General features: G+C 41.1%; 1 protein-coding gene across 1 annotated transcript; it reads left to right on the plus strand.

Annotated features, from left to right (window-relative positions):
* Window positions 1-3,537: 3,537 nt before the first annotated feature.
* LOC128643335 (nicotinate phosphoribosyltransferase-like) lies at window positions 3,538-27,010 on the plus strand (the record flags this gene model as incomplete). The annotated part of the gene is made up of 3 exons (XM_053696267.1): window positions 3,538-3,734; window positions 25,235-25,375; window positions 26,926-27,010. Coding segments are annotated over 3 exons (423 nt in total), but the record flags the coding sequence as incomplete, so codon positions are not given.

Consider the following 27,010-nt stretch of genomic DNA (forward strand, 5'->3'; position numbering starts at 1 on the left):
TATTAAATCACTAGTCAGTAAGCCTCTTATTAAATCACTAGTCAGTAAGCCTCTTATTAAATCACTAGTCAGTAAGCCTCTTATTAAATCACTAGTCAGTAAGCCTCTTATTAAATCACTAGTCACATTAAGCCTCTTATTAAATCACTAGTCAGTAAGACTCTTATTAAATCACTAGTCAGTAAGGCTCTTATTAAATCACTAGTCAGTAAGTCTCTTATTAAATCACTAGTCAGTAAGCCTCTTATTAAATCACTAGTCACAGTAAGGCTCTTATTAAATCACTAGTCAGTAAGACTCTTTATTAAATCACTAGTCAGTAAGTCTCTTATTAAATCACTAGTCAGTAAGTCTCTTATTAAACCACTAGTCAGTAAGCCTCTTATTAAATCACTAGTCAGTAAGCCTCTTATTAAATCACTAGTCGGTAAGGCTCTTATTAAATCACTAGTCACAGTAAGCCTCTTATTAAATCACTAGTCACAGTAAGTCTCTTATTAAATCACTAGTCAGTAAGGCTCTTATTAAATCACTAGTCAGTAAGGCTCTTATTAAATCACTAGTCAGTAAGTCTCATATTAAATCACTAGTCACAGTAAGGCTCTTATTAAATCACTAGTCACAGTAAGGCTCTTATTAAATCACTAGTCACAGTAAGGCTCTTATTAAATCGCTAGTCACAGTAAGCCTCTTATTAAATCACTAGTCACAGTAAGCCTCTTATTAAATCACTAGTCACAGTAAGCCTCTTATTAAATCACTAGTCAGTAAGCCTCTTATTAAATCACTAGTCAGTAAGCCTCTTATTAAATCACTAGTCAGTAAGCCTTGATTTAAATCATGGTTTTCTACATAAAGGTGTCATTTTTAGAATAACTTTTGAGATTATTTTTCCAGTTATAGCAGAAAATAACTGATTTTAGTTTTATACCATTAGAAATACATAGATAATTATGAAATTATTGGGAGGTGAACTATCTCAAGTTTTAATAGGTTTTTCATTCATATCAATTTTTCAGCTCTAGATTATTGAAAGAGAAAAATGATCATTAACTTAATAATAATTTAAATAGTTTTATTTAACTATAACAATAACATTTTATAGGTTTTTATTATTACTGCTGGTCCCTCCCTCCTCACACTTAGCTCCTTGTGCAGATCTGTTACACTTTAAACAATCTTCTTCTCACTGAGCTTCTTGAAACTTAGTAAGGGGTTAACGCTGTGTACATAGAATTGCAGGGGAACAATAGCATTAAAAGGACAGTAAAGTCAAAATAAGTCATAATTCAGATAGAAAATGCAGTTTTAAACACTTTTCCATTTAAATTATATTATAGAATTTGCTTTGTTCTCTTGTTTTCCTTCATTGAAAAACATACCTAGGTAGCAACTTGAAAATAGAAGTTAATCTGAAAGTTTAAAATGATATGCTCTTTCTGAATCTAAACGGTTTATTTTAGAACATTTTGTTGTGAAAGAGAGAGGTTTTCTGCAGACACAAATTACACTGCTGCATATCCCGGGACATACATGAAAACAAGAGCAATCGCAATGTATTTTATAAATAAATAAAATAATCCTTTATTTCAGGATGAATATTCTTTGGATTATAATATTTCTTAAATAGAAAACTATCTTTAGTTAGATTTGTACTCAAAGCATTTTATTAAAACAAAAAATCGATTTTAAATAAATAAAAGAAATATCTTTATTATATAAAATTGGTTTTTTTTATTTATTATTAAATCCTTGATTTTTATCCACCCTGCAGCATCTCTTTATTTTGCATCATGAAAAGCTAAATGTTATCTTTAGTTGAAATCCTTTTAACGGTTTATCCTCTGCTAGAGACTCCTGCAGAACACACCTGAATCTCTATTTGTTGTTTTACAGTGCTGCACTTAGTAATTCCAAGAAAGTCAGAGGCTGAACGTTCTATTAGTGATTTATACTTCATTGTATGTTGTCACAGTGAGAAGTGAAGCGCCGTATGGGGCGATGACATCTTTAGTAGCTGGGGGGAGTTAAAGGGACAGTCTACACTACAATTATGCTTATTTGTACTGCTCGTTTTTTCCTGAACAATCCTCCAGTTTTGCACATACTGCAGTAGAAGGGTTGAATTCTAATTTTTAAAAAGTTTATTTTCCCAGTTAAAAATTGCCGGCAATCTCCACCCACTCCTTCTGTTGTCGGTATCTGAGGCTGTAGCCAATGAGCATCTACTCTCAAAGTATGAGCCTTGCGCATGCACACTGAGAATGCACTAGTGTATCAGCCTATTAAGTCCTCTGTACACTGCAAAGGCGTTATTTGTCCTGGCAGCAGTGAGGTAACAAATTGGATTTCTACAACTGCTGTACGAAGTGTTGAATTTATTATATGGATTAAAATTCTAACTATCTGTTGTTTTTTTTGTGTTTTTTGTTATTGACGGTAAAATGTTGAATGTAGCTTTTGTGTGTACTTGATGTCCCAGTCATTTTGTTTAATCATAACGTTATGTGAGACATGTTACTTGTATATCTAAATTAACACAATTCTGAGAGTGCACTGGAACTTTAAAATACTGTGTAAATATTTTCCCTGCACTTCTGCTTTTCAACAGCAAACCCCAAGTGTGTGCGCAAAGATAATAATCCACGTCATAATGTTCTACATGTACAAGTGTAGTACAAAAAGAGGGGAGGAGAATATATATATATATATATATATATATATATATATATATATATATATATATATATATATATATATATATATATATATAAAAATAACCTTCCTGCTGCAGAATGTGCAAACTGTTGCAGGAGGAGAGTCAGGGAACAAACGAGCAGTACAAGTAAGCATAACTTCCTGTGTGTAGAGTGTCCTTTTTAAACAAGGCTACTTTATGCCTTCAGTGAGCATTACTGTTGATGCTTGAGTTAGGCACAAAACAGGCATTTCCTGGTAGATTCTGTTTAAAGGGATAGTCAGCACCAAAAAGATAACGCCTTTACTACCCATTCCCCCCGTTTGCACAACGAACATTGTTATATTAATATACTTTATAACCTTTTAAACCTCTAGATTTCTGCCTGTTTCTAAGCCAATATATACAGCCTCTTATCACTTGGTTTTTATTAGCTTTTCACAAAAAAGACACTGCTAGTTCATGTGAGCCATATATATAACATTGTGCTCTCTCCTGTGGAGTTGTGACTGACTGCACTAATTGGCTAAAATGCAAGTCAATGGATAATAAAACATAAATAGCCATGTGATCAGGGTAATCACAGAGGTAAAAAGTATATTAACTGTGTTTATGCAAAACTGGGGAATGGGTAGTAAAGGGATTATCTATCTTTTTAAACAAAAACATTTTGTAGTAGACTGTCCGTTTTAAATATTTATATATTTGAATGGCTTATCTGATTTCCTTTCACTTCCTTCCCCTGATCTATATAAAATGCTAGATAAGTAACAATGTATTTTCAGTCACTCGGGAATCTACAGACAATTGACAAATACGATGTTTGTATTTGCGATTAGACCCTGCAGCCGGCAAACGGCCATGAAGCTGAGGTGGATATTCTGTTGCTTGCTCTAACCTGGCTGGAGAAGGTGTGTGACCAACTGAGGGTGAAAAAGGAAGATACAAACCCCGGGGAGCTGGCAGCCTTTGTGTCCTATGCTGTGGCCTTTCCACATAACTTCCTGGTAGTGGTGGACACCTACAATGTGATGATGTAAGTAGCAAAGGGGATATGATGCGTATAAGGGGGAGGGGCTAGTTTAAGTGCTGAATCACGGGTCTACAGCTCTCTAGCTAAATATCTTCTTGTGACTGCACATAGTAAACGTACATAATAGGTTATTTAGCATCTGCCAACTAGAGGCAACAAAACCTCTTGCTCCGCCCCTTGCTTCACCTTCCTCCCATCATGCTCCAGTTCTGATGCTTTACCTTCCTCCCATCATGCTTTGGTCCTGATGAATCCCCTTCCTCCCATCATGCTCCGGTCCTGATGAATCCCCTTCCTCCCATCATGCTCCGGTCCTGATGAATCCCCTTCCTCCCATCATGCTCCGGTCCTGATGAATCCCCTTCCTCCCATCATGCTCCGGTCCTGATGAATCCCCTTCCTCCCATCATGCTCCGGTCCTGATGAATTCCCTTCCTCCCATCATGCTCCGGTCCTGATGAATCCCCTTCCTCCCATCATGCTCCGGTCCTGATGAATCCCCTTCCTCCCATCATGCTCCGGTCCTGATGAATCCCCTTCCTCCCATCATGCTCCGGTCCTGATGAATCCCCTTCCTCCCATCATGCTCCGGTCCTGATGAATCCCCTTCCTCCCATTATGCTCCGGTCCTGATGAATCCCCTTCCTCCCATTATGCTCCGGTCCTGATGAATCCCCTTCCTCCCATTATGCTCCGGTCCTGATGAATCCCCTTCCTCCCATTATGTTCCGGTCCTGATGAATCCCCTTCCTCCCATCATGCTCCGGTCCTGATGAATCCCCTTCCTCCCATCATGCTCCGGTCCTGATGAATCCCCTTCCTCCCATCATGCTCCGGTCCTGATGAATCCCCTTCCTCCCATCATGCTCTGGTCTTTGCACATTGAGGCCGTCCTTGAAAATAAGTAACCAATGTTTATGCTCTCCAAATACACGTTTGGATTTGTGTATAACCTTCACAGACAGAGGATTTATAATACAGGTAGCCCTCAGTTTACGCTGGGGTTAGGTTCCAGAAGGAATGGTTGTAAATTGAAACCGTTGTAAATTAAAACCCAGTTTATAATATAAGTCAATGGGAAGTGAGGGAGTTAGGTTCCAGGCCCCTCTCAAAATTGTCATAAGTAACACCTAATACATTATTTTTAAAGCTTTGAAATTTAGACTTTAAATGCTAAACAGCATTATAAACCTAATAATATAGATTGTATCATCAACAAACTAAGTTTAATAAACAAAAACTTTTTTTACTTGCATTTTTCTGCAAACAGTTCTCTGCATTGTTAGCATGTTGGATAATATTGGGTCTGCACCTATTCTATGCATTTCAATCTGCAGTGATTAATAGGTAGTTAGGCACCCTCACCTCAAGCTGCTGGACAGGAAGATAATAGGGAAGTGGCTGCTAGATCTTGTTGCTCGATAGGTCTGGTCCAGGGATAGGCAAGGTGTTCGTGACTAGCCCTTGCAGTGTCCGCCACAACCTTTAGTATATCTTTTCTTTCTGATTAAATAATAGGAATAAAAAAATATGTAGTGTGAATAAAGTTAGTGGCTTGTCTAGAGACTGCTAATGATATTGGGTGATAAGTTATGGAATAAATAAATCCTGAGTGAAATACTGGATGTGTATCTGCATTTGTAATAACACCCAGCTCTATAGAAAGACACAGTAGTGACACTGGCATATGCGTATAGCCAGACAAGGGCTGGTTATAGGGTCAGTGGTATCTGCATCAGTATAATAACACCCAGCACTATATAATGACACACAGTAGTGACACTGGCTCATGGGTATAGCCAGAGGAGGACTGGTTATACGATCAGTGGTATTTGCATCAGTATAATAACACCAAGCACTATAAAATAATGTTTTTAATTTCAAATGTACCTTGGTGTCCTTCACTAAGGTCTGTACTTTGGAAAATGTCCGCCACAGTCTTTGTCTGTGCCTATCTCTGGTCTGGTCTGCTCTGCTCTGTGTACACAGATTAATTTCAGTCTGCTAGGTTGCATAACTTTGCTGCAACACAAGCGGACAGCTCCACCTACTGGCTATTTTAATTAGTGCACTGCTTTCCAGTGCTTTCCAATAGCAGCCACATGACTGAAAAAAAAGGTTGTTATTCTGAAACCGCGCAAATTGAACCGGCGTAAACCGTAGGCCACCTGTACAGTGAGTCTTCTCCGGGTGTCTAGTCCCTTGTATCTTCTTGAAGGTGAAACTTAGGTCAGGCTGTGTCGTTTATTTTATTCATATGTTAAAATAAATCAGATTTCTCATATTTGTGCGTCTACAAAGTATCTGACAGTGTGTACTTCAGGCCCTACTAGATTAAAGGTCTCCCCTGCCTTAGCCCAGGCAAGTCAAACTGCAACAGAGCTATTTATATACATGGTCAGCTGCTGCACTGTAGATATATTCCAAGAAAGAAGAAAAAGGTTTTGGGCGTATGTTTATTAACACCCTTGTTGCCAGTATTTGGCATGAGTTGGGTTTGTGCTGCTTTTTGTTTCCCTTGTTACATTTTCCCCAGAGCCTTTTGGTTCCCATATAATGTCCCATTTTCTCATATCTACAGTGCTGTTAGTTTCTCTCATGTGACCGAGTGCAAACACTATAGGCTGCTATGTAATAAACAAGAGAATGCAGCCAGGGAAACGAGTGAAAGCCTTTTTGGACACAACCATCAGATTGTTTCTTCTTCTGAGTTTGGCTTTCAGCTACATTAGGTTACCTACCTACTTAGTGCATTGGTTCAGTGAAACCACAAATTGTTCATCAGTTCTTTTACTTTTTGTCCCAGCAAACCGTATTGGTGACGCCCATGTGTGGCTTATGGAAATCACTTTTTTTTTCTTTTTTTTTCTTTTTTTTTCTCTAGATCAGTTTTTAAAATTTATATACGCAGACTGGTTTACTTGGAATTCTAGACTAATTTGTTACAGTATTTGAAAACATTAAGTAGCTTTCTTTTAAAAGATACGATGAGTCCACGGATTTCATCCTTACTTGTGGGATATCGCCTCCTGGTCAGCAGGAGGAGGCAAAGAGCACCACAGCAGAGCTGTATATATAGCTCCTCCCTTCCCTCCCACTCCAGTCATTCTCTTTGCCTGTGTTAGTGATAGGAAGAGGTAAAGTGAGGTGTTAGTTTAGATTCTTCAATCAAGAGTTTATTATTTTTAAAATGGTACCAGTGAGTGCTATTTTATTATAGGGTGTAGCCGTATTCCTTGTCAGCCTCTAGAGTAGAGCTACAGGTGGCTTTAAAGCAATGGGAACTGGTGGGACTTAACACTCATTGTGCCTCCCATATTAGTGCTGCCCTTCTGGTAATGATGGTCTTAGCAGATATTAACTAAGGCCTTTCTGTGTCCACAGAACTACAGGAGGGAGAAGACGTCTTGATCCTGTGAGACGTGTCATGCTGTCAGTCAGCATAGAGGTAAGTGCAGTCTTTATTTTTCAGGGCCACTTGCTATCTCAGAAATGGCTGTACTTGTATCTGTTGGGGAAAACATAGGCTCTCTGGGAAGGGCTTTCCTGGTTAACAGAGTTTGGGGTTGTCATGTGGCATGTCAACAAACACTATAGTTTAATATTTTCACATGTACCGTCAAGTCTGAACTTTATATAATGGACTGTTACTGTGAGGGCTCCCTACAGGTCACTGCTTAATGTGTACTGAGGACAGATGCTGGGGATATGTTACCGGAGACTCCGGTTCATGGCTATGTGTTTTTTTTTTTTTTTGTGACACTTTGTCAGTCTTTTAGTGGCGACAAACACATGTCTGTTACGGCTGGCTAAAGCTATGCAGGGCTACGGCGTTCTTTCACGGATGGCTTGGGTAACGCCTACAAAGGGCGGGGCTTCCTTTGGTGTGCTGGGGCTTGGAAAATAGCCGTGCAGCGTACATTTCCTTCCGGAGAGCCCCGACTGTCTGTAGGAGCTATCGCTGGTGACGCAACGACCGCATGGTTGCGAGCTAAGCAGGCGGTCTTGGGCATTGTAGGATTGATCCGGACTTGTGCCTGAGAGTGGTCGGTGGACCGTGGGGGCAGGTAGGCGCCTCAGCAGAGCTGTTGAGGCGAGGTGCTGCTTGATTACATGTTAGAGATCGTCTAGCTGATTTGCACTAAAAACAAAACAGATTGTTAGACGGTTAATTTCGTAAAGGCACAGTATTTTGTAGGATCATATGTACGGACAAGTATTATTTTGTACTGTTATGCACTGTACATTTTAGCCATAAATTGTGAAACTATATAATTTAAAGGGACAAGACCAATTTTTTGCTTGCTTTTCTGTTATCATGGATTCAGATGATATTCAGACTGTAACATGCTCCATGTGTTTGGATGCCACTGTGGAACCTCCTGTTCCTTTTTGCCCTTCATGCATTGAGAGGGCTTTACACTATAAAGACCAATTTTTTTTTTACAAATCTTTGCCTAAGGCGGATGCTTCTCAAGAGTCTACGGATGAGATGCAGAGTATGCCACAGCTTTCTCCCCAAGCGTCGCAGTCCCTAACGTCCACTCAAGCGGGACCATGTATTTCGCCAGTTTCAGCTGCATTTACGTTAAAGGACATATCTGCAGTGATGTCCTCTACTCTTTCTGATGCGTTATCTCCCATTCCCATATCGCACGGCAAGCGTACAAGAAGGGACAATTATGTGGTCAATGCAGCCTCTGATACTAGTATGGCGATTGCGGAAGTACCCTCTCGGGGTTCTGAGTTGGAGGGTACGGAGGTCCTATCCGAAGGTGAACTTTCTGACTCAGGAAGTGCTTTGCCCCTGACTGATTCTGAAGTGGTTTCTTTCAGGTTTAAGCTTGAACACCTCCGTTTATTACTGAGGGAGCTGTTGGTTACTCTGGATGATTGTGACTCAATAGTGCTTCCTCCATAGAAATTGAGCAAATTGGACAGATACTTGTAAGTTCCGTCTTACTGAGATGTCTTTCCAGTCCCAAAAAGGACTTCAGAGATTATTGCAAAAGAGTGGAAGAGACCAGGCATTCCCTTCTCTCCTTCTCCCGTTTTTAAAAAGATGTATCCTGTAGCCGACGCTATTAGGGATTCTTGGCAGACGGTTCCTAAAGTAGAGAGAGCTATCTCTACCCTGGCCAAAAGAACTACTATTCCCATTGAGGATAGTTGGGCTTTCAAGGACCCTATGGATAAGAAGTTAGAGGGTCTTCTTAAGATTTACGTTCACCAGGGATTCCTTTTGCAACCAGTGGCTTGCATTGTTAGTCACCAGTGTGGCTGCTTATTGGTTTGATGCTCTAGAAGAGTCTCTTAAGACTGAGACTCCTTTGGAAGAGATACAGGATAGGATTAAAGCTCTTAAAGTAGCTAACCTGTTTATTACGGATGCTTCTCTGCAGATTACTAAATTGGCGTCTAAGAGTTCGGGCTTTGCCGTCTTAGCACGCAGGGCCTTATGGCTGAAGTCTTGGTCTGCGGATGTGTCATCCAAGTCTAAGCTTTTGGCTATTCCTTACAAGGGGAAGACCCTGTTCGGGCCTGACTTGAAGGAAATCATTTCTGACATCACGGGAGGCAAGGGTCATCTCCTCCCTCAGGATAAAAAGTCAAGAGAGGTCGACAGAGTAATTTCTCTTGTAAAGGTGTATCCAGTCCACGGGTTCATCCATTACTTGTGGGATATTCTCCTTCCCAACAGGAAGTTGCAAGAGGACACCCACAGCAGAGCTGTCTATATAGCTCCTCCCCTAGCTGCCACCCCCAGTCATTCTTTTGCAACTCTCGACAAGAAAGTATCAAGAGATATGTGGTGACTTAGTGTTGTTTTTACCTTCAATCAAGAGTTTGTTATTTTTAAACGGTACCGGCGTTGTACTGTTTTACTCTCAGGCAGAAATTGGAAGAAGAATCTGCCTGGAGGTTGATGATCTTAGCGGTTTGTAACTAAGGTCCATTGCTGTTCTCATACATAACTGAAGAGTATGGAAAGAAAACTTCATTTGGGGGGACGGTTTGCAGATCACCTGCTTTGAGGTATGTTCAGTATATTTTTTTCTAGAGAGATAAGGTCTAGAAAATGCTGACAGTGCCTGGTATATTTGAGGTAAGCCTGATAGTGATTTAACGACTGGGATCATGCTTACAAGATAAGGGTAATATTAATGTTAATTCTCATATTACTTAGTGTAAAAACGTTTGCATAACTTACAGAAAAAACGTTTTTTCTCTGAGGGTGATAAATCTTTATTTGGGGCCTAGTTTCCACATGGCTTGTTAGATTACTCCTAGGAGTACTTTTTTAAGGCCCTCTGACATTGAGTGCATGGTGGGAGGGGCCTATTTTCGCGCACTTTATGCGCAGTTGATATTCAGACTGAGACATCCAGCTTCCCTAAAGGAGTCCTCTGGCATCTAGGACCACTATAGAGGGTTTTTTCCTGCAAAAATCGTGTTTAAGGGCAGGTAGGAGCCACAGCAGAGCTGTGGCAGTGTGTTGGACTGTTTTTTAACGGTTTTACCGTTTTTCTAATCCGGTTTGGGGCCTAAGGGGTTAATCATCCATTTGCAAGTGGGTGCAATGCTGCTTTAGTTTCTTATACACACTGTAAAAATTTCGTAGAGTTTACTACTTTTTAACACTGTTTTGCAGTTTATGTGGTAGTTTTTTTCTCTTAAAGGTACAGTACCGTTTTTGTTTAATTGCTTTTTCACATTTATTAAAGTGTTTTCCAAGCTTGCTGGTCTCATTACTAGTCTGTTAAACATGTCTGACATAGAGGAAACTCCTTGTTCATTATGTTTAGAAGCCATTATGGAACCCCCTCTTAGAATGTGTACCAAATGCACTGACCTTTCTATAAGTTATAAAGACCATATTATTGCTTTTAAAGATTTATCACCAGAGGTTTCTCAGACTGACAAAAGGGAGGTTAAACCATCTAGCTCTCCCAATGTGTCAGAACCTATATCTCCCGCGCAAGTGACGCCAAGTACATCTGGCACGTCCAATGCGTTTACCTTACAAGACATGGCGGCAGTTATGAATCATACCCTCACAGAGGTATTGTCCAAACTGCCAGGGTTACAAGGAAAGCGAGACAGCTCTGGGGCTAGAACAAATACAGAGCTTTCTGACGCTTTAGTAGCTATGTCTGATATACCCTCACAATGTACAGAAGCCGAAGCAGGAGAGCTTCTATCTGTGGGTGACATTTCTGATTCAGGGAAGGCGTTACTTCAGTCTAAATCTGAAATGACAGCATTTAAATTTAAGCTTGAACACCTCCGCTTGTTGCTCAGGGAGGTTTTAGCGACTCTGGATGACTGTGACACCATTGTAGTCCCAGAGAAATTGTGTAAAATGGACAAATACTTTGCAGTGCCTGTTTACACTGATGTTTTTCCAATCCCCAAGAGGTTTTCAGAAATTATTATGAAGGAATGGGATAGACCAGGTGTACCGTTCTCTCCCCCTCCTGCTTTAAAAAAGATGTTTCCCATAGATGCCGCTACACGGGACTTGTGGCAGACGGTCCCTAAGGTGGAGGGAGCAGTCTCTACCCTAGCTAAGCGTACAACTATCCCCGTCGAGGACAGTTGTGCTTTCCTAGATCCAATGGATAAAAGATTAGAGGGTTTCCTTAAGAAAATCTTTATACAACAAGGTTTTATTCTCCAGCCTCTTGCATGCATTGCCCCAGACACTGCTGCAACGGCTTTCTGGTTCGAGTCTCTTGAGGAGGCTCTACAGGTGGAGACCCCGTTGGATGATATCCTAGACAGGCTTAAAGCTCTTAAGTTAGCCAATTCATTTATTTCTGATGCCGTTTTTCATTTAACAAAGCTAACGGCTAAGAATTCAGGTTTTGCCATTCAGGCGCATAGGGTGCTATGGCTTAAATCCTGGTCAGCTGACGTTACTTCAAAGTCTAAGCTTCTCAACATCCCCTTCAAAGGGCAGACCCTATTCGGGCCTGGACTGAAGGAGATCATTTCTGATATTACTGGAGGAAAAGGCCACGCCCTTCCCCAGGATAGGTCCAACAAATTAAGGACCAAACAGACTCATTTTCGTTCCTTTCGAAACTGCAAGAGTGGCGCAGCTTCAACATCCTCTACTGCAAAACAAGAGGGAAATTTTGGCCAGTCTGGAGACCTAACCAGGCTTGGAACAAGGGAAAGCAGGCCAAAAAACCTGCTGCTTGCCTCTAAGACAGCATGAAGGAGTAGCCCCCGATCCGGGACCGAATCTAGTTGGGTGCAGACTTTCTCTCTTCACCCAGGCTTGGGCAAGAGACGTCCAGGATCCCTGGGCTCTGGAGATTGTTTCCCAGGGATATCTTCTGGATTTCAAAGCCTCATCTCCAAAGGGGAGATTTCATCTCTCACAATTATCTGCAAACCAGATAAAGAGAGAGGCATTCTTACGTTGCATTCAAGACCTTCTGGTTATGGGAGTGATCCACCCAGTTCCAAGGGAGGAACAGGGGCAGGGATTCTATTCAAATCTGTTTATAGTTCCCAAAAAAGAGGGAACTTTCAGACCAATCTTGGATCTCAAGACCCTAAAAAAATTTCTCAGGGTCCCATCCTTCAAGATGGAGACTATGCGAACCATCCTACCTATGATCCAGGAGGGTCAATATATGACTGCCGTGGACTTAAAGGTTGCTTATCTCCACATTCCGATACACAGAGATCATCATCGGTTTCTCAGGTTTGCCTTCCTAGACAGGCATTACCAGTTTGCGGCTCTTCCCTTCGGGTTAGCCACAGCACCAAGAATCTTTACGAAGGTTCTAGGGTCCCTACTGGCGGTTCTAAGGCCACGAGGCATAGCGGTGGCTCCTTACCTAGACGACATTCTGATACAGGCGTCGACTTTTCAAATCGCCAAGTCCCATACGGACATTGTTCTGGCATTCCTGAGGTCTCACGGGTGGAAGGTGAACGAAGAAAAGAGTTCTCTCTCCCCTCTCACAAGAGTTTCCTTCCTAGGAACTCTGATAGATTCAGTAGAAATGAAGATTTTTTTGACAGAGGTCAGGTTGTCAAAGCTTCTAACTTCCTGCCGTGCTCTTTATTCCACTTCTCAGCCGTCAGTGGCTCAGTGTATGGAAGTAATCGGCTTAAGGGTAGCGGCAATGGACATAGTTCCGTTTGCACGCCTACATCTCAGACCACTGCAACTTTGCATGCTCAATCAGTGGAATGGGGATTACACAGATTTGTCCCCTCTGCTAAATCTGGATCAAGAGACCAGGGATTCTCTTCTCTGGTGGCTATCTCGGGTCCATCTGTCCAGGGGAGTGAGTTTCCGCAGGCCAGAATGGACTATAGTGACGACAGATGCCAGCCTTCTGGGCTGGGGCGCAGTCTGGAACTCCCTGAAGGTTCAGGGTTCGTGGACTCAGGAGGAAGCCCTCCTTCCGATAAACAATCTGGAACTAAGAGCGATATTCAATGCTCTTCAGGCTTGGCCTCAGCTAGCTGCGGTCAGGTTCATCAGATTTCAGTCGGACAACATCACGACTGTAGCCTATATCAACCATCAGGGGGGAACAAGGAGCCCCCTGGCAATGTTGGAAGTTTCAAAGATAATTCTATGGGCAGAGGTTCACTCTTGCCATCTCTCAGCTATCCATATCCCAGGAGTAGAGAAAAGTCGGCAGACTTTTCATCCGGGGGAGTGGGAGCTCCATCCGGAGGTATTTGTCCAGTTGATTCAACTATGGGGCAAACAAGAACTGGATCTCATGGCGTCTCGTCAGAACACCAAGTTTCCTCGTTACAAGTCCAGGGATCCCAAGGCAGCGCTGATAGATGCTCTAGCAGCGCCCTGGTCCTTCAGCCTGGCTTATGTGTTTCCACCGTTTCCTCTGCTCCCTCGTCTGATTGCCAAGATCAAGCAGGAGAGAGCCTCAGTGATTTTGATAGCTCCTGCGTGGCCATGCAGGACTTGGTATGCAGATCTGGTGGACATGTCATCCTTTCCACCATGGATTCTGCCGCTAAGGCAGGACCTTCTACTTCAAGGTCCTTTCAAACATCCAAATCTAATTTCTCTGCGGCTGACTGCTTGGAGATTGAACGCTTGATTCTATCAAAGCGTGGTTTTTCAGAGTCGGTCATTGATACCTTAATTCAGGCTCAAAAGCCTGTCACCAGGAAAATCTATCATAAGATATGGTGTAAATATCTTCATTGGTGTGATTCCAAGGGTTACTCGTGGAGTAAAGTCAGGATTCCTAGAATATTATCCTTTCTCCAAGAGGGATTGGAGAAGGGATTGTCAGCTAGTTCCTTAAAGGGACAGATTTCTGCTCTGTCTATTCTTTTGCACAAACGTCTGGCTGATGTTCCAGATGTTCAGGCGTTTTGTCAGGCTTTAGTTAGAATCAAGCCTTTGTTTAAACCTGTTGCTCCGCCATGGTGTTTAAATTTAGTTCTTAAAGTTCTTCAAGGGGTTCCGTTTGAACCTTTGCATTCCGTAGATATTAAACATATCTTGGAAAGTTCTGTTTTTAGTAGCTATCTCCTCGGCTCGAAGAGTTTCGGAGTTATCTGCTTTACAGTGTTATTCCTCTTATCTGATTTTCATGCAGATAAGGTAGTTTTGCGTACCAAACCTGGGTTTCTTCCTAAGGTAGTATTTAATAAGAATATCAATCAGGAGATTGTTGTTCCTTCGTTATGTCCTAATCCTTCCTCAAAGAAGGAATGTCTTTTACACAATCTTGATGTGGTTCGTGCTTTAAAGTTTTATTTACAAGCTACGAAGGATTTTCCTCAAACATCTGCTTTGTTTGTTGTCTACTCTGGACAGAGGAGAGGCCAAAAGGCTTCGGCAACTTCTCTTTCTTTTTGGCTGAGAAGCATAATCCGCTTAGCTTATGAGACTGCTGGCCAGCAGCCTCCTGAAAGAATTACAGCTCATTCCACTAGAGCGGTGGCTTCCACATGGGCTTTTAAAAATGAAGCCTCTGTTGAACAGATTTGTAAGGCGGCGACTTGGTCTTCGCTTCATACTTTTTCTAAATTCTACAAATTCGATACTTTTGCTTCTTCGGAGGCTATTTTTGGGAGAAAGGTCTTACAGGCAGTGGTGCCTTCCATTTAAGTTCCTGCCTTGTCCCTCCCTTCATCCGTGTCCTAAAGCTTTGGTATTGGTATCCCACAAGTAATGGATGAACCCGTGGACTGGATACACCTTTACAAGAGAAAACTAATTTTATGCTTACCTGATAAATTTATTTGTCTTGTGGTGTATCCAGTCCACGGCCCGCCCTGTCATTTTAAGGCCGGTGTTTTTTATTTTTAAACTACAGTCACCACTGCACCTTATAGTTTCTCCTTTTTTCTTGCTTGTCTTCGGTCGAATGACTGGGGGTGGCAGTTAGGGGAGGAGCTATATAGACAGCTCTGCTGTGGGTGTCCTCTTGTAACTTCCTGTTGGGAAGGAGAATATCCCACAAGTAATGGATGAACCCGTGTACTGAATACACCACAAGAGAAATAAATTTATCAGGTAAGCATAAATTTTGTTTTTGGTTCCTTTCGAAATTTCAAGGGAGTTTCCTCTTCCTCTAAACAGGAAGGGAACTATTCACAAACCAAGTCCACTTGGAGACGCAACCAGTCTTGGAACAAGGGCAAGCAATCCAAGAAGCCTACTGCTGCTTCCAAGTCAGCATGAAGGGTCGGCCCCCGACCCGGGACCGGATCTAGTGGGGGGCAGACTCTTTCTACGTCCAGGCTTGGATAAGAGATGTTCAGGATCCCTTTACACTAGAAATTGTGTCTCAGGGATATCAGTTGGAGTTCAGAAACTCTTCCTCTTCCCCCAGAGGAAGGTTTCTTCTTTCTCGATTATCTGCAAACCAGATAAAAAGAGAGGCGTTCATACGTTGTGTAGGAGACTTCTCTTCTATGGGAGTAATATGTCCCGTTCCAATACAGGGACAGGGGTTTTATTCAAATCTCTTTGTAGTTCCCAAAAAAGAGGGATCGTTCTGACCTATTTTAGACCTCAAAAGTCCAAACAAGTTTCTCAGAGTTCCATCCTTCAAAATGGAAACTATTCGTACCATTCTTCCATTGATCCAGGAGGGTCAATTTATGACTACCGTGGATCTAAAGGATGCATATATTCATGTTCCTATCCACAGAGATCATCACAAGTTCCTGAGGTTTGCCTTTCTGGACAAACATTTTCAGTTCGTGACTCTTCCTTTTGGTCTGGCCACGGCACCCAGAATTTTCACAAAGGTTCTAGGGTCTCTGCTGGCGGTTCTAAGACCGCGGGGCATTGCAGTGGCGCCTTATATGGACGATATTCTGATCCAGGCGTCATCTTATCAGCTAGCAAAGTCTCATACCGGCATTGTGCTATCCTTCCTGAGGACTCACGGGTGGAAGGTAAATCTGGAAAAGAGTTCGCTAGTTCCACAGACAAGGGTTCCTTTCTTGGGAACTCTAATCGACTCTCTATCCATGAACATCTTTTTGACGGAGGTCAGAAAGTTAAAGATTCTGAATACATGCCGAGCCCTTCAGACCAATCCTTGGCCGTCAGTGGCTCAGTGCATGGAGGTAATTGGTTTGATGGTAGCGGCAATGGACATCATTCCGTTTGCTCGGTTTCATCTTAGACCTCTGCAACTGAGCATGCTCAGACAGTGGAATGGAGATTATACAAATTTGTCTCCTCAAATAAATCTAGATCAGGAGACAAGGGACTCTCTTCTATGGTGGTTGTCGCTGGATCATCTATCCCAAGGGACATGTTTCAGCAGACCCTCATGGGTGATAGTGACAACGGATGCCAGCCTGATAGGATGGGGAGCAGTCTGCAACTCCCTGAGGGCTCAGGGTGTATGGACTCAAGCAGAGTCTCTACTTCCCATCAATATCCTAGAGTTGAGAGCAATATTCAATGCGCTTCGGGCTTGGCCCCAGTTGGCTTCGGCCCAATTCATCAGATTCCAGTCGGACAACATTACGACTGTAGCTTACATCAATCATCAGGGAGGAACGAGGAGTTCCTTAGCGATGATAAAAGTAGCCAAGCTAATTCAGTGGGTGGAGTCTCACTCTTGTTATTTGTCAGCGATCCACATCCCAGGAGTGGAAAACTGGGAAGCAGATTTTCTGAGCAGACAGACATTTCATCCGGGAAAATGGGAACTCCATCCGGAGGTATTTTCCAACCTGATTCTCAGATGGGGCAGGCCGGAGTTGGATCTCATGGCATCTCGTCAGAATGCCAAGCTTCCGAGATACAGGTCCAGGTCCAGGGATCCCCAGGCCTCGCTGATAGATGCCTTGGCAGTGGCTTGGTCTTGCTTATGTATTCCCTCCATTTGCTCTACTTCCCCGGGTGATTGCTTGAGTCAAACATGAGAGGGCTTCGGTGATCCTCATTGCTCCTGCGTGGTCTCGCAGGATTTGGTATGCCGATCTGGTGGACATGTCATCTCAGCCACCATGGAAGCTTCCATTGAGGAGAGACCTTCTCATCCAGGGACCCTTCCATCATCCGAATCTAGTTTCTCTGCAGCTGACTGCTTGGAGATTGAACGCTTAATTTTATCTAAGCGAGGGTTTTCTGATTCGGTCATAGATACCTTGATTCAGGCACGTAAGCCTGTTACTAGGAAAATTTACCATAAGATATGGCGTAAATATCTTTATTGGTGTGAATCCAAGGGCTACTCATGAAGTAGGGTTCGAATTCCCAGGATTTTGTCTTTTCTCCAAGAAGGATTGGAGAAAGGGTTGTCGGCAAGTTCCTTAAAAGGACAGATTTCTGCTTTGTCTATTTTGTTACACAAGCGTCTGGCTGATGTTCCAGATGTCCAATCTTTTTGTCAGGCTCTGACTAGAATCAGGCCTGTATTTAGACCAATTGCTCCTCCTTGGAGTTTGAATTTAGCTCTTTAAGTTCTTCAAGGGACTCCGTTTGAACCTATGCATTCCATAGATATTAAGTTATTATCTTGGAAAGTTTTATTTTTGGTTGCTATTTCTTCTGCTCGAAGACTATCTGAGCTTTCGGCATTACAATGTGATTCTCTTTATCTTATTTTCCATTCGGATAAGTTGGTGTTACGAACCAAATCATGTTTTCTTCCTAAGGTTGTTTCAGATAAAAAATATTAATCAGGAAATTGACGTTCCTTCCTTGTGTCCTAATCCTTCTTCTAAGAAGGAGCGTCTGTTACATAATTTGGACGTGGTCCGTGCTTTGAAGTTTTACTTACAGGCAACTAAGGATTTTCGTCAGTCGTCTTCCTTCTTTGTTGTTTTTTCTGGGAAACGTAGGGGTCAGAAAGCTAAGGCTACCTCTTTCTTGTTGGCTGAAGAGTATCATCCGTTTTGCATATGAGACTGCTGGACAGCAGCCTCCTGAACAAATTACGGCTCATTCTACTAGGGCCGTGGCTTCCTCATGGGCATTCAAAAATTATGCTTCTGTTGAACAGATTTGCAAAGCTGCAACTTGGTCTTCTCTTCACACTTTTTACAAATTTTACAAATTTGATACTTTTGCCTCGTCTGAGGCTGTTTTTGGGGGGAAAGTTCTTCAAGCAGTGGTGCTTTCCGTTTAGGTTCCATGTCTTGTCCCTCCCTTTTCATCCGTGTACTATAGCTTTGGTATTGTATCCCACAAGTAATGATGAAATCCGTGGACTCATATCTTTTAAAAGAAAAGGAAATTTATTCTTACCTGATAAATTTGTTTCTTTTAAGATACGATGAGTCCACGGCCCACCCTCTTTTTATGCGACAGGTCTTTATTTTTGTTAAACTTCAGTCACCTCTGCACCTTGGCTTTTCCTTTCTCTTCCTAACTTCAGTCGAATGACTGTAGTGGGAGGGAAGGGAGGAGCTATATAACACAGCTTTGCTGTGGTGCTCTTTGCCTCCTCCTGCCGACCAGGAGGCGATATCCCACAAGTAAGGATGAAATCCGTGGACTCGTCATATCGTAAAAGAAACAAATTTATTGGGTAAGAATAAATTTCCTTTTTCTTGAACTATTGTGCAACTGTATGTGATTGAGTTATTTCTTTCATGTAATTAGCAAGAGTCCATGAGCTAGTGACGTATGGGATATACATTCCTACCAGGAGGGGCAAAGTTTCCCAAACCTCAAAATGCCTATAAATACACCCCTCACCACACCCACAAATCAGTTTTTACAAACTTTGCCTCCTATGGAGGTGGTGAAGTAAGTTTGTGCTAGATTCTACGTTGATATGCGCTCCGCAGCAGGTTGGAGCCCGGTTTTCCTCTCAGCGTGCAGTGAATGTCAGAGGGATGTGAGGAGAGTATTGCCTATTTGAATTCAATGATCTCCTTCTACGGGGTCTATTTCATAGGTTCTCTGTTATCGGTCGTAGAGATTCATCTCTTACCTCCCTTTTCAGATTGACGATATACTCTTATATATACCATTACCTCTACTGATTCTCGTTTCAGTACTGGTTTGGCTTTCTACTACATGTAGATGAGTGTCCTGGGGTAAGTAAGTCTTATTTTCTGTGACACTCTAAGCTATGGTTGGGCACTTTTATATAAAGTTCTAAATATATGTATTCAAACATTTATTTGCCTTGACTCAGGATGTTCAACGTTCCTTATTTCAGACAGTCAGTTTCATATTTGGGATAATGCATATGAATAAATCAATTTTTTCTTACCTTAAAATTTGACTTTTCCCTGTGGGCTGTTAGGCTCGCGGGGGCTGAAAATGCTTCATTTTATTGCGTCATTATTGGCGCGGACTTTTTTGGCGCAAATTTTTTTTTCTATTTCCGGCGTCATACGTGTCGCCGGAAGTTGCGTCATTTTTGACGTTTTTTTGCGCCAAAAGTGTCGGCGTTCCGGATGTGGCGTCATTTTTGGCGCCAAAGGCATTTAGGCGCCAAATAATGTGGGCGTCTTTTTTGGCACTAAAAAAATATGGGCGTCACTATTGTCTCCACATTATTTAAGTCTCATTATTTATTGCTTCTGGTTGCTAGAAGCTTGTTCACTGGCATTTTTTCCCATTCCTGAAACTGTCATTTAAGGAATTTGATCAATTTTGCTTTATATGTTGTTTTTTCTATTACATATTGCAAGATGTCCCAGATTGACACTGAGTCAGAAGATACTTCTGGAAAATCGCTGCCTGGTGCTGGATCTACCAAAGTTAAGTGTATCTGCTGTAAACTTGTGGTATCTGTTCCTCCAGCTGTTGTTTGTACTGAATGTCATGACAAACTTGTTAATGCAGATAATATTTCCTTTAGTAATGTTACATTACCTGTTGCTGTTCCGTCAACATCTAATACTCAGAGTGTTCCTGATAACATAAGAGATTTTGTTTCTAAATCCATTAAGAAGGCTATGTCTGTTATTCCTCCTTCTAGTAAACGTAAAAAGTCTTTTAAAACTTCTCATTTTTCAAATGAATTTTTAAATGAACATCATCATTCTGATTCTGATAATGGTTCTTCTGGTTCAGAGGATTCTGTCTCAGAGGTTGATGCTGATAAATCTTCATATTTATTTAAAATGGAATTTATTCGTTCTTTACTTAAAGAAGTCTTAATTGCAATAGAAATAGAGGATTCTGGTCCTCTTGATACTAAATCTAAACGTTTAAATAAGGTTTTTAAATCTCCTGTAGTTATTCCAGAAGTTTTTCCTGTCCCTGATGCTATTTCTGAAGTAATTTCCAGGGAATGGAATAATTTGGGTAATTCATTTACTCCTTCTAAACGTTTTAAGGAATTATATCCTGTGCCATCTGACAGATTAGAGTTTTGGGACAAAATCCCTAAGGTTGATGGGGCTGTCTCTACTCTTGCTAAGCGTACTACTATTCCTACGGCAGATAGTACTTCCTTTAAGGATCCTTTAGATAGGAAATTGAATCCTTTCTATGAAAAGCTTACTTGTGTTCAGGTAATCTTCTTAGACCTGCTATATCTTTAGCGGATGTTGCTGCAGCTTCAACTTTTTGGTTAGAAGCTTTAGCGCAACAAGTAACAGATCATAATTCTCATAGCATTATTAATCTTCTTCAACATGCTAATAATTTTATTTGTGATTCCATCTTTGATATCATTAGAGTTGATGTCAGGTATATGTCTCTAGCTATTTTAGCTAGAAGAGCTTTATGGCTTAAAACTTGGAATGCTGATATGTCTTCTAAGTCTACTTTGCTTTCCTTTTCTTTCCAGGGTAATAAATTATTTGGTTCTCAGTTGGATTCTATTATCTCAACTGTTACTGGAGGGAAAGGAACTTTTTTTACCACAGGATAAAAAATCTAAAGGTAAATTTAGATCTAATAATCGTTTTCGTTCCTTTCGTCACAATAAGGAACAAAAGCCTGATCCTTCATCCACAGGAGCGGTATCAGTTTGGAAACCATCTCCAGTCTGGAATAAATCCAAGCCTTTTAGAAAACCAAAGCCAGCTCCTAAGTCCACATGAAGGTGCGGCCCTCATTCCAGCTCAGCTGGTAGGGGGCAGATTACGTTTTTTCAAAGAAATTTGGATCAATTCCATTCACAATCTTTGGATTCAGAACATTGTTTCAGAAGGGTACAGAATTGGCTTCAAGATAAGGCCTCCTGCAAAGAGATTTTTTCTTTCCCGTGTCCCAGTAAACCCAGCGAAGGCTCGAGCATTTCTGAAATGTTTTTCAGATCTAGAGTTGGCTGGAGTAATTATGCCAGTTCCAGTTCTGGAACAGGGGCTGGGGTTTTATTCAAATCTCTTCATTGTACCAAAGAAGGAGAATTCCTTCAGACCAGTTCTGGATCTAAAAATATTGAATCGTTATGTAAGAATACCAACATTCAAAATGGTAACTGTAAGGACTATCCTGCCTTTTGTTCAGCAAGGGCATTATATGTCCACAATAGATTTACAGGATGCATATCTGCATATTCCGATTCATCCAGATCACTATCAGTTTCTGAGATTCTCTTTCCTAGACAAGCATTACCAGTTTGTGGCTCTGCCGTTTGGCCTAGCAACAGCTCCAAGAATTTTTACAAAGGTTCTCGGTGCCCTTCTGTCTGTAATCAGAGAACAGGGTATTGTGGTATTTCCTTATTTGGACGATATCTTGGTACTTGCTCAGTCTTCACATTTAGCAGAATCTCATACGAATCGACTTGTGTTGTTTCTTCAAGATCATGGTTGGAGGATCAATTTACCAAAAAGTTCATTGATTCCTCAGACAAAGGTAACCTTTTTAGGTTTCCAGATAGATTCAGTGTCCATGACTCTGTCTCTGACAGACAAGAGACGTCTGAAATTGATCTCAGCTTGTCTAAACCTTCAGTCACGATCATTCCCTTCGGTAGCCTTATGCATGGAAATTCTAGGTCTTATGACTGCTGCATCGGACGCGATCCCCTTTGCTTGTTTTCACATGCGACCTCTTCAGCTCTGTATGCTGAACCAGTGGTGCAGGGATTACACAAAGATATCTCAATTAATATCTTTAAAACCGATTGTACGACACTCTCTGATGTGGTGGACAGATCACCATCGTTTAGTTCAGGGGGCTTCTTTTGTTCTTCCGACCTGGACTGTAATTTCAACAGATGCAAGTCTGACAGGTTGGGGAGCTGTTTGGGGGTCTCTGACAGCACAAGGGGTTTGGGAATCTCAGGAGGTGAGATTACCGATCAATATTTTGGAACTCCGTGCAATTTTCAGAGCTCTTCAGTCATGGCCTCTTCTAAAGAGAGAATCGTTCATTTGTTTTCAGACAGACAATGTCACAACTGTGGCATACATCAATCATCAAGGAGGGACTCACAGTCCTCTGGCTATGAAAGAAGTATCTCGAATACTGGTATGGGCGGAATCCAGCTCCTGTCTAATTTCTGCGGTTCATATCCCAGGTATAGACAATTGGGAAGCGGATTATCTCAGTCGCCAAACGTTACATCCGGGCGAATGGTCCCTTCACCCAGAGGTATTTCTTCAGATTGTTCAAATGTGGGGACTTCCAGAAATAGATCTGATGGCTTCTCATCTAAACAAGAAAATTCCCAGGTATCTGTCCAGATCCAGGGACCCTCAGGCGGAAGCAGTGGATGCATTGTCACTTCCTTGGAAGTATCATCCTGCCTATATCTTTCCGCCTCTAGTTCTTCTTCCAAGAGTAATCTCCAAGATTCTGAAGGAATGCTCGTTTGTTCTGCTGGTGGCTCCAGCATGGCCTCACAGATTTTGGTATGCGGATCTTGTCCGGATGGCCTCTTGCCAACCATGGACTCTTCCGTTAAGACCAGACCTTCTGTCTCAAGGTCCTTTTTTCCATCAGGATCTCAAATCCTTAAATTTAAAGGTATAGAGATTGAACGCTTGATTCTACTCAGAGGTTTCTCTGACTCTGTGATTAGTACTATGTTACAGGCTCGTAAATCTGTATCTAGAAAGATATATTATCGAGTTTGGAAGACTTACATTTCTTGGTGTCTTTCTCATATATTTTTCCTGGCATTCTTTTAGAATTCCGAGAATTCTACAGTTTCTTCAGGATGGTTTGGATAAAGGCTTGTCTGCAAGTTCCTTGAAAGGACAAATCTCTGCTCTTTCTGTTCTTTTTCACAGAAAGATTGCTAATCTTCCTGATATTCATTGTTTTGTGCAAGCTTTGGTTCGTATAAAGCCTGTCATTAAGTCAATTTCTCCTCCTTGGAGTTTGAATTTGGTTCTGGGGGCTCTTCAAGCTCCTCCGTTTGAACCTATGCATTCATTGGACATTAAATTACTTTCTTGGAAAGTTTTTGTTTCTTTTGGCCATCTCTTCTGCTAGAAGAGTTTCTGAATTATCTGCTCTTTCTTGTGAGTCTCCTTTTCTGATTTTTCATCAGGATAAGGCGGTGTTGCGAACTTCTTTTCAATTTTTACCTAAGGTTGTGAATTCTAACATTAGTAGAGAAATTGTGGTTCCTTCATTATGTCCTAATCCTAAGAATTCTAAGGAAAGATCGTTGCATTCTTTGGATGTAGTTAGAGCTTTGAAATATTATGTTGAAGCTACTAAAAATTTCCGAAAGACTTCTAGTCTATTTGTTATCTTTTCCGGTTCTAGGAAAGGTCAGAAGGCCTCTGCCATTTCTTTGGCATCTTGGTTGAAATCTTTAATTCATCATGCTTATGTCGAGTCGGGTAAATCTCCGCCTCAAAGGATTACAGCTCATTCTACTAGGTCAGTTTCTACTTCCTGGGCGTTTAGGAATGAAGCTTCGGTTGATCAGATTTGCAAAGCAGCAACTTGGTCTTCTTTGCATACTTTTACTAAATTCTACCATTTTGATGTGTTTTCTTCTTCTGAAGCAGTTTTTGGTAGAAAAGTACTTCAGGCAGCTGTTTCAGTTTGATTCTTCTGCTTATGATTTCAGTTTTTTTCATTATAAGATTTAAACTTTATTTTGGGTGTGGATTATTTTCAGCGGAATTGGCTGTCTTTATTTTATCCCTCCCTCTCTAGTGACTCTTGCGTGGAAGATCCACATCTTGGGTAGTCATTATCCCATACGTCACTAGCTCATGGACTCTTGCTAATTACATGAAAGAAAACATAATTTATGTAAGAACTTACCTGATAAATTCATTTCTTTCATATTAGCAAGAGTCCATGAGGCCCACCCTTTTTGTGGTGGCTATGATTTTTTTGTATAAAGCACAATTATTCCAATTCCTTATTTTTTATGCTTTCGCACTTTTTTTCTTATCACCCCACTTCTTGGCTATACGTTAAACTGATTTGTGGGTGTGGTGAGGGGTGTATTTGTAGGCATTTTGAGGTTTGGGAAACTTTGCCCCTCCTGGTAGGAATGTATATCCCATACGTCACTAGCTCATGGACTCTTGCTAATATGAAAGAAATGAATTTATCAGGTAAGTTCTTACATAAATTATGGGGGTTTTTTTGTATATCTGAAGCTTAAAGGGACATTCCAGTCAAAATATAAATGCACATAGATTTATTGCATCTTTGAATAGTAACATATTTGCAATATACAGGTATTGGCAAACATGCTTCTAGTAAAAGTTATCACTGTTTTAGTGTTAACATTTTTCTCTGCATGTGCACGTGAAGCATAGATAGATATTGTCACTGCACCCACATTTGAAATAATGTAGCTGCTCAAACCATCACTGGGGCTTGAATCATGTCAGCAATTAACAAATTGAGTCATTACCATATGGTACAAGCACCTTAGGCTCTCTGAACAAGTGTTGTGTTTAAAATGCTGGTGCACGGTGCATACTTAAATACACTTTTGAAACAGCTATAGCTTTTATTAGAAGCATTTTTGCTAATGCATGTATATTACTAAATTGCTTCTGTTCAATACCGAAATGCACCCACTGGGTTTCCAATTTTGGCTGGAATATCCCTTTAAGTTTGCTGTGATTGTGAGTGGCTACTGGTGTCACAGGGGGTAACACTTTTCCCATGCCTTTGTCAGGAGTGGCATTCCCAATTTCTGTGCGGTTGCACTGGCCCTGTCGGAACTTGGGTACCAAGTAAAAGGAGTGCGCTTAGACAGCGGGAACCTGGCCCAGCAATCTGTGGAAATCCGGAAAATCTTCTTGGATTGTGCTTCATAGTAAGTAACAGAGGTTTGCCTCCCAACCCCTTTAATTAGAATAAATAAAACATAAAAGTAACAGATGCCATTATTTCTAACAATGTTCTAGAATGACAAAGTTTACTTCCTTAATAATCTGTAAAGATTATAGAGGAAACCTTTTTTTGATTTATTAAAATTAGTTTTACTTTTCAGGATAGCTGCAATTCCTAAAAACCAAAACATTGCACCATGTCGGATGTCACATGTTGGCTTTCGATATGTTGTAGACAGGATGGGATTAGCAAGGACTTTTAAACTGTTTGACATATCAGATGGTGATATTGAGGCACTTGTTGCTGTGTGGTTTATTTGATGGCCTCTCTACTAAATTAGAGAGCCTGACAGTGAGACCAAAGCAACGCAAACGCGTGATAATAAGTAGCAGGAGGGGTCTGGACAGAAAAGGGAGGGCTGTTGGGAAGGTCCCTTATAATGTGGTAGGTCAATGAGTTATACTGTATGGCCTAAACAAAGTATGTTTGTATGTGCATGTGTGTACCTATGTGTAAATGTGTGTGTACCTATTATGTGTTTACCTATGTGTAAATGTGTGTGTACCTATTGTGTGTGTACCTATGTGTAAATGTGTGTGTACCTATTGTGTGTGTACCTATGTGTAAATGTGTGTGTACCTATTGTGTGTGTACCTATGTGTAAATGTGTGTGTACCTATTGTGTGTGTACCTATGTGTAAATGTGTGTGTACCTATTGTGTGTGTACCTATTGTGTGTGTACCTATGTGTAAATGTGTGTGTACCTATTGTGTGTGTACCTATGTGTAAATGTGTGTGTACCTATTGTGTGTGTACCTATGTGTAAATGTGTGTGTACCTATTGTGTGTGTACCTATTATGTGTGTACCTATGTGTAAATGTGTGTGTACCTATTATGTGTAAATGTGTGTGTACCTATTATGTGTAAATGTGTGTGTACCTATTATGTGTAAATGTGTGTGTACCTATTGTGTGTGTACCTATGTGTAAATGTGTGTGTACCTATTGTGTGTGTACCTATGTGTAAATGTGTGTGTACCTATTGTGTGTGTACCTATGTGTAAATGTGTGTGTACCTATTGTGTGTGTACCTATTATGTGTGTACCTATGTGTAAATGTGTGTGTACCTATTATGTGTAAATGTGTGTGTACCTATTGTGTGTGTGTACCTATTGTGTGTGTACCTATGTGTAAATGTGTGTGTACCTATTGTGTGTGTGTACCTATGTGTAAATGTGTGTGTACCTATTGTGTGTGTACCTATGTGTAAATGTGTGTGTACCTATTGTGTGTGTACCTATTGTGTGTGTACCTATGTGTAAATGTGTGTGTACCTATTATGTGTAAATGTGTACCTATGTGTAAATCTATAACACGTGTATGTGTGTAAATATGTGTTTGTGTGTACCTATGTGTAAATATGTAACATGTATGTGTGTGTAAATATAACACGTGTATGTGTGTACATATGTGTAAATATATAACGCGTGAGTGCATAAAACATATGTTTAATAATCTATTTGCTCTACAGCTTTAATTTCCCAAGCTTCAAGAATTTATTTATCGCAGTCAGTAACAACATCAGTGAGAAGAATCTGAAGCAGCTGGCGCAGGAG

Source organism: Bombina bombina, unplaced genomic scaffold (genome assembly GCF_027579735.1).
Source record: "Bombina bombina isolate aBomBom1 unplaced genomic scaffold, aBomBom1.pri scaffold_2444, whole genome shotgun sequence".
NCBI classification, from domain to species: domain Eukaryota; kingdom Metazoa; phylum Chordata; class Amphibia; order Anura; family Bombinatoridae; genus Bombina; species Bombina bombina.